This window comes from Octodon degus, unplaced genomic scaffold (assembly GCF_000260255.1).
Source record: "Octodon degus isolate 3935 unplaced genomic scaffold, OctDeg1.0 scaffold00276, whole genome shotgun sequence".
Taxonomy (NCBI): Eukaryota; Metazoa; Chordata; class Mammalia; order Rodentia; family Octodontidae; genus Octodon; species Octodon degus.
The window spans coordinates 1975737-1984009 of NW_004524852.1; the positions used below are offsets into that span (position 1 = coordinate 1975737).

The 8273-nt window shown below is 53.0% G+C and overlaps 1 protein-coding gene across 1 annotated transcript in view; it reads right to left on the reverse strand.

Moving 5' to 3' along the window:
• Window positions 1–8273, reverse strand: part of Myh6 (myosin heavy chain 6) — a 26161-nt gene that overhangs the window by 1967 nt on the left and 15921 nt on the right. Inside the window, exons 26-37 of the mRNA XM_004646684.2 lie at window positions 6815–7204; window positions 6344–6470; window positions 6136–6254; window positions 5526–5722; window positions 4821–5004; window positions 4487–4652; window positions 4268–4392; window positions 2999–3307; window positions 2592–2795; window positions 2354–2479; window positions 1981–2256; window positions 776–871 (exon numbers count right to left, since the gene is read on the reverse strand). Of these exons, the coding sequence (XP_004646741.1) occupies window positions 776–871; window positions 1981–2256; window positions 2354–2479; window positions 2592–2795; window positions 2999–3307; window positions 4268–4392; window positions 4487–4652; window positions 4821–5004; window positions 5526–5722; window positions 6136–6254; window positions 6344–6470; window positions 6815–7204 (2319 nt within the window). The remainder of the gene's footprint in view (window positions 1–775; window positions 872–1980; window positions 2257–2353; window positions 2480–2591; window positions 2796–2998; window positions 3308–4267; window positions 4393–4486; window positions 4653–4820; window positions 5005–5525; window positions 5723–6135; window positions 6255–6343; window positions 6471–6814; window positions 7205–8273) is intronic.

Below are 8273 nucleotides of genomic sequence, written 5' to 3' on the forward strand. Positions count from 1 at the left end.
TCTGCCTCATCCAGCTCGTGCTGCACCTTTCGGAACTTGGACAGGTTGGTGTTGGCCTGCTCCTCCTGTGGGCAGAGGGAGCCTGAGGTGAGAGGGGGCCATGTGGATGCTCCCAGTCTCTCCGCCCAAGCCACCCACTTGGCTCCTAACCACCACTCCTCACCCATGTTCCTGTTCCTTCTCAAGCTTCCTGCCCCTGGCTTGGCATCTTCCTCAGACCTGTCCAGCACTCGGAAGGAACCCTTCAGGGCTGCTCACAGCCCAGGACAAATCACATGCTGTCTGCATGACCCCCTCCCCCAAATCTGATTTGCTGTATCTGTTCCAAATGTGGCTCAGATAGATCCTTGCCGAGCCGCAGTTTCTTGCACACGGGTGCTCATCTCACCTCACTTCCCCAATTTCCTGCCTTCCGGGATACCTTCCCCACTGCCCTGCACCGTCAGGCCCCTTCCTGGCCCGATTCCAGCTATACAGTACTTTCCTGCTCTGGGCACCTTCTGCCCCTGTCTCACATTAGCATCTCTATTACCTTCATTTAGACTTAAGGTGCATAAACTATAAACTAAGGCAGGCAGGTGCAGGGGCAGATGCAGCATTGCTCTTGTGAACTCAGACTGTCTGATACACCTCTGAACATACTGGACATGTAAAACAAATGCTTTTAGGGGGTAAAGATTAGAACAGACCTTTGTCCAGGTCCTGCTGTGGCAGATACTCGTCAGCTCATGTAGAGTAGGAGTGTTAATGACGGGGTGGAAAATCACAAACTCACCGCCTCCTCAGCTTGGCGCTTGTAGGCCTTGACCTTCAGCTGCAGCTTGTCCACCAGGTCCTGCAGCCGCAGCAGGTTCTTCTTGTCCTCCTCTGTCTGGGAGAGGTGGGTGAGAGAAAACAGTTTTGGGGAAGGAACAAGAATAATTACTTTTCCTCCCCCATTCATGCCACTGTTCTCCTCAGGCCTCAGCTGCCCCTCCTTCCAGTGGCTCAGGTCAGAGTGGTGGTGAGAAAGATTCCATCCCTGACGCCATTTGTAAATGAATGGGGAAGGGCAGGCCTCTCAGTCAGGAATTCACAAAGCAGTGAAAACCTAGAGATGGAAGTGGAGGAAGGATCTCAGAATCAAAGGGAATTTGCTAATGTGGTCATGTGGAGGCACCTGCAAGGAAGAAAGAAGTGGGGATTATCACGACTCAGATTATTCTAATCTATCATAGCCCAACGCTCTAACTCACTGTACTAGGCCGTAATTCAGGCAACAGGATGACTAGATTCAGTGTCACTTGATCATCAATATCTCCATATTATTGTATGTACTAGGATGCCATTTCTTCTAGTGTTCGTGCCAGGTTTTGGTTCTGCATCTGTCATCTCATTCCTGTGCCTCTTGTGTCCATCTGTCTAATGGCACAACACTTTTATCTCTTATGGTTTTCGTTCCCAGGATACTGTGAGGAGCAAGAGCAAAAACTGACTTGGGAGATGGAGGTCATAGAATATTCAGAGGTCTTTTACTCAGGCTCCTCTTACTTGTCTCAGACCTTCCATGGAAGATCACCAAGTCATTTTCCATCACCTCACTCTTGTTCCTACACCACATGATCTCCCTTCCTGTTGGGCTGATAGAAGCTGGAAAGATTCTTTGGGCTATTTTGAAGCCTTCATGATAGCACTGCGAGTTATAAAAAATCTGAAAAAATGCTTGTAAATGAGATTTCAGGAAGTAGAAGTAGATTCTTCTTTGCTACAAAAATTTATGGAATCAGGCTGAAGCGGTCCCAGAGAGCATGAAAGGAAATTAATCTATGCACAGCATCTCAGTTATAAACACTACCACTCTAGGACTAGCCTGGACAGCATCTCAAGAACAGCAGGGTTGCCTGGCCTTCCGGGAGGGTGGCTCAGCAGGGTCCCTGTGTGAGCCAGGCGGTGCAGCTGGGAAAGCTGTGGCACATCTACGCCCTGTCCCTCCACCCGCACCTGGTAGGTGAGCTCCTTGATGCGACGCTCGCTCTTCCTCATGCCCTTGACCGATTCCGCATTGCGCTTCTGCTCTGCCTCCAGCTCATTCTCCAGCTCCCGCACTCGCGCCTCCAGCTTCTGCAGCTGCTTCTTGCCGCCCTTGAGGGCGATCTGCTCAGCCTCGTCCAGACGGTGCTGCAGGTCCTTGATGGTCTGCTCCATGTTCTTCTTCATGCGCTCCAGGTGGGCGCTTGTGTCCTGCTCCTTCTTCAGCTCCTCGGCCATCATGGCGGCCTGTACACAGGGGAGAGGAGAGACATCCTCAACCCCTCGCTGCCTGGTCCAGGGAGATGCTGCCTAGAGCCAGAGGGTTGGGTTGAGGGGCACTCACATCCGTGATGGCCTTCTTGGCCTTCTCCTCAGCATTCCTGCACTCCTGCACTGCTTCCTCCACTTCAGTCTGGAGCTGGGAGAGGTCGGACTCCATCTTCTTCTTCTGGTTGATGAGGCTGGTGTTCTGAGGATAGAGAGTGGGTACAGAGGAAAGACGCTGAGTATGAGTCGCTCCATCCTCACCGGCTGAGTTCTGCCAGCCCCACTTCCCTCTGTGTGCGAAGGGTGCTGCCCACCTGGGAGTGCAGCAGCTGCACCCGCTCACTGGTCTCAATGAGCTCCTGCTCGGCCAGCTTCCGAGACCTCTCTGTCTGCTCCACCACAGCACGCAGCTCCTCCAGCTCAGCCTGCAGCAAGTTATTGCGCCGCTCCACGATGGCGATGTTCTCCTTCAGGTCATCGTTGGCCCGGACCGCATCATCCAGCTGGATCTGGGTGTCCTGAGGACCAGAAGAAGCAGCGTGAGATGGTTCTGTGGAAATGGATGTGGATGGGAAGCCTGATGTGCTGGCATAGGAGGGGGCCATCAACGACACAAGGAGGGACACTACCCCTGATCAGCTGCTCAGTCAGGTCTGAGAGGATAGGAAAGCCAGCCCCTCTCTGAGCAAGGTGACCTCCACTTCCAGGAGTCTCCATGCACCTTCAGCAAGCTTTGGAGGCTCTTGACTTGCTTCTGGGCCTCTGCAGCCAAGCGGTTGGCATGGCTGAGCTGGATCTCCATCTCATTGAGGTCGCCCTCCATCTTCTTCTTCACCCGCAGCGCCTCATTGCGGCTGCGTGTCTCTGCGTCCAGTGAGGTCTGCAGTGAGTCCACCACGCGCAGGTGGTTGCGCTTGGCCTGCTCCATCTCCTCGTCCTTCTCGGCCAGCTTCCGCTCCATGTCTGCTTTAATCTGGTTGAACTCCAGCTGGGCGCGGAGGATCTTGCCCTCTTCATGCTCCAGGGAGGCCTGGGGTTAGGGTGGGGTGAAGGAAGACAGTCAAGGCCAAAGCAGCAGTGGAGAAGGAGGCCAAGAGGCTGTAGGCACCAGCCAGGCCGGAGGCCTGGGGTGGAGCTAGGAGGAGCTGGCAGCTTGACCCTGCTCCCAAGGGTGCTCTAGGGGAACACTGTAGCACTGTCTGGGCTTCATGACTCCTGACGCTTCCTCTGTGAAGGGAACATTTTGACTTTCCTGTTCCTAAATCCTTGGTACTAATGTGGCAGAAATTCCTGATCCACCTAAAAATTCACAGAAAAGCAAGTGATTTCTATACCCACAAATCCCAAACTCTCTTTGTTCTTTGTTTCCCTGGCCCCTCATACTTTTTATTTTCTAATTTGGAATTGAACTCATGGCATTGAGCTACATGTTAATCTTTATTTTGAGATAGCATCTCAGTAAGTTGTCCAAGCTGGGCTAAAACTTACAGTCCTCCTTCCTCAGCCTCTCACAGTGCTTGGATTATAGGTGTGCACTACTGTGCCAGCCTTGGGACTATTCTAAGTTTCTTAAAAATGCACAATAACAATAGCTAATATAGATTAAGTGAGCGTATAACCTCACCTAATTGTTCCTACAATCTTTTTTGTTGCTGTTCATACAATCTTGTGAGGCATGTACATCAATAACATCTTAAGGACACTGAGGCACAGAGAGGTTAAGGACCTTGCCCAATAACACAGTGGAGCTCTTCAAGTGGATTGTTGATTTCAGAACCCATGTCCCTCCTCAGTGAGCAGTTATGATGGCTTCAGAAAGCCTGACAAGAAACCGAACCTTCTGGCCTAAATCAGACCATGACATTTTCCTTGTGTTGGAGGTCACGAGGATAGATAACCTTGTGCCCAGTGGATCAGGTTCAGTCCCAGGTGAAGGTGAGGGGGAGATGGTAGAGCAGATGAGGGAACAGGAGAGAGATCCCGCGCTCACCTCAGCCTCCTCAAGGGCCGACTGCAGCTCCAACTTCTCCACCTCCAGCTGCTTGCGGATCTTCTCCAGCTCGTGCACATTCTTTCCTCCTTCTCCCAACTGCTCAGTCAGGTCTGAGATCTCCTCTGGGGGTCAGAGAGCAAGACAGCTCAAACCTCTGCATTACTCCTGGCCCTCCCCTGGGGACACTGCTTGTGACCCCTCTGACCACCAGCTCACCCTGCAGGTTCTTGTTCTCCCGCTTGAAGGTCTCCAGGTGCTCCAGTGACTCCTCATATGCGTTCTTGAGCTTGAACAGTTCGGTGCTCAGGGAGCGCGCCTCCTTCTGGGACGACTCCAGCTCTGACTGTGACTCCTCATACTTCTGCTTCCACTCAGCCAGGATCTGCAGGGGACACAGCTCACTGTGCAGCCCAGGTACTGTGGGCCCCTTGCCTGGCCTCAGCAGCCCTCCTCCCCTGGCTGCCCAGAGGTCGGCTCTGGCCTCGCCCTGACACTGTCCTCCCAGTGCCCCTGCCCCGCACGCTGGCTGCTATTCCAGCCCACTGCCCACCTTGTCGAAGTTCCTCTGCTTCTTGTCCAGGGCTGCTGCGGCAGCGTTGGAGCGCTCCACATCCACCATGAGGTCCTCGATCTCATTCTGTAGCCGGTGCTTGGTCTTCTCCAGCGAGGAGCACTTGGCGTTGACGGCCTCCACAGCCTCCTCGGCATCCTGTAGCCGCTGGGCCAGCTTCTTCCTGCCGGGGAGGATGTGTGTGACTCTACTTAGGAACAGTAGGGCCCTGGTACCCTTCCTTCCTTGCACTGCCATTGAAGACCCCACCCCTTTCCACAGTTTCTAGCATAATGGAACTTCAGGCTCCAGAGGGAGCTAAGGCTGCTGGTGCCCAGAATAGAGTCTAACAAAACAGGTTGCCTAGGGACCTCCCTGTGTGCAGTGCATCCGACTGGTAGCACCTCCCTTGCCCACCTCCCAGGCCGAATGACGAGTGTTCCTCTGACGAACAAGCTTTTTGCTCGTCTTATACGTGAGCATCAGGTATAACCCGGGCCAAAAGCTCGCCCGTCACAGGAAGTGGTTCAGGGCCAGCCAGGGTTTATAGATCGCAGGATCCAGGCTTTCTCTCCAGCACCTCTCTTCCCCATCTTTCCATCTCTCCTACCCCAAACCTCTTTCCTATATCCACTCTGACTGTCCCATCCCCAGTCCTCTTGTTCCTTGCTCTCTGAGAATCAGAGTGGGATATATGGAGCTTACTTGGCCTCCTCCAGCTCCTCAGTGCGTTGGATGGCATCCGTCTCATACTTGGTCCTCCACTGGGCCACCTCCGAGTTGGCCTTGGACAGCACACGCTGCAGCTCGGCCTTGGCCTCCATCTCTTCCTCATATTGCTCCCGCAGCAGGTCACAGTCATGCCGGGCCGACTGCAGTGCATGTGCCAGGGCGTTCTTGGCCTGGGGAGACAAGAATACCAGGAGTTAGGAGGGAATCCCTGTCTCTTGTTCTCAAACCCATGTGGTCAAGTTATCCTGCCATTTCAGTCTGGGACCACAGGTGTTCATCACCATGTTTAGCTTTCTTCCTGCCACATTCTCTAGATCCTTCTCTCTGTTTACTTCAGTGGAGCCCCAGCCTTCGCCAGCTTGTGGGTTGAGGTAGAATCTCAATGTCTTTGGTTTCCTTGTTTACCCACCCCATGTCCTTACAAGTGAGAAGCATTAAGTGATTCTGGCTATTGCTTAGCTGAGGGATAGAACCTTGAATGGAGACCTTTCCATTCCAGAGGATCCCAGGTCTGTTTCTGGAGGTGAGGTCCATTGTCCAGGGCTTCCATCAAACCTGTCTCACTGGCCCCACCGGGCCTCACCTTGCCCTCTTCCTCTAGCTGCCTCTTGAGATCCTCTAGCTGCTGGTTGTAGGAAAGCTTGCCTCGGGTCAGTTGGGAGATCAGCGCCTCTTTTTCTTCTAGTTGCCGGGCCAACTCTCCTAGAGGCAGAATAAAGGGTTTGTGGCACACGGGAAGGGGTAGCCAATGTTCTACCCAGGGCCAGCACGGGTTTGCCAGAGGCACTAACCATTTTCCGTCTGTAGTTTGGCTCGCTGAGTGGTGAAGTCACTGAGGGAGCGCTGCGCCTCGTCCAGCTTCATGCGATACTCATTGGCCTGGTCCTCCAGGGTCCGAGACACTTTCTCTAGGTTTGCCTTTAGGCAGCAGTGGATACAGGGAAGATGAATGTGGGAAGGGTCAGAGTATGTGACCAGGTCCCCCAGACAGAGAAAGGAAGAAAGGGTCACAGCTGAGAGAGCACAGGATGAAGGAGGGTGGCCACCCAGGCATTGTGTGTGTGTGTGTGTGTGTGTGTGTGTGTGTGTGTGTGGTCAATCTGAAGGCATCTGAATTAAGGAGGGAGGAAGCTAAGAGCACACTTGTGGGTGAGCATCAGAGAGGGTCTAGGAAGAGAGGAGGGAAGAGCAAAGGGAAGAAGGGAGAGAGAATGGCACAGCTGTGAGGAAGAAGGAGGTGAGCAGAGGCCCAGAGGGCATACCTTGGCCTTGATGATCTGCTCCATGTTGGAGGTGACATCGTCCAGCTCCAGCTTGAACTCGCTCTTCTCCTTCTCCAGCTTCTGCTTCACCCGCTGCAGGTTGTCGATCTGCTCGCTCAGCTCGGCCACGCTGTCTGCGTGCTTCTTGCGCAGCGTCGCGGCAGTGGCCTCGTGCTGCAGCGTGGCCTCCTCCAGGTCGCGCCGCATCTTCTGGAACTCGGCCTCGCGCTTCTTGTTCATCTCGATCTGCACGGACGTGGCACCGCCGGCCTCCTCCAGCCGCTCGCTGATCTCCTCCAGTTCTCGGGTCAGGTCTGAGCGCAGCTTCTCCACCTTGGCGCGGGCAGCACGCTCAGCCTCCAGCTCCTCCTCCAGCTCCTCGATGCGCGCCTGGGCAGGGATACAGGGGCTCAGACCTGCTCTGCAGAAGCCCTTGACCCCTGGCTCTAAAAGACTCCCTAGTACATCAATCCCTATGAGCAGCAGTTCTCAAATAAGGGCAATGTTGTGCTCCGGGTACAGTTGACTATGTCCAGGGAACCCTTAAATTGGCATGACTTGGTGATGAGGGTGCTACTGGCATCCAGTGGGTCAAGGCCAGGGATGCTGCTAAATACCCTACACTGCACGGGCCATCAGTTGGTCAAAGCCTAACTGTGGAAAGTCTGCCTGAGCATTTGCAGCCCTAAATCCTGAGTCTATATTCAGAAGAGCTTCCTGAGATCTGAGAGTGTGACTCTCAGAATGCACAGATTTACTTACTCTGCTAACCACACACAAGAAAGTAGAGGCTTGTATTTTTATAAATATTTGCAATAATATGCCTAAAAAAATCAAATACTGTAGTAACTTCCTTTGTTAACTATGAAGTGTAATTGATCATACTCTTCACCTTTCAGAATTTACTCATTTATTCCTGGGGCTGGGTTCTAGATTTACTGTTCCCTTCCAGACCAACAAAGGTGACCTTCTCTTCATTATGCCCCTATCTTGTTGTTCTGGCCTCAGCCTTGCTCTTAACTAAATTTTGAGACGATTCCATCTACCATTTTGATCTCTCGTTTGGCTAGCCAGGAACAAGGAGCCTTGGTGGAATTCCATTCAACTAGTATAGTGGATAGCTCTAAGGGACAGAATAGAAGAACACGGGGGTAGGTCAGAACATTAGCTAGTACCCAGGTGGGAAACCCAAGAAGTTAGGAAGACAAATTATATGTGAAGGGGCCAGCCATATAGCTGAGCAAATTAAAGTACCTGCAAACAGGCGCAGGGCCCAGGGGTTTGATCCCTGGGTCTGCTGTGCTGGCCCCACCCCAGGGTACACTGAGATAGCAATTGAGACTGGGCGTGATGGCACGCTTCTGTAATCCCAGCACTTGGGAGGCTGTAAACAGGAGAATCACTATGAGTCTGATCTAGTAATGAGACCCTGAACACCCTGTAGACTCTTCCCTAAAAT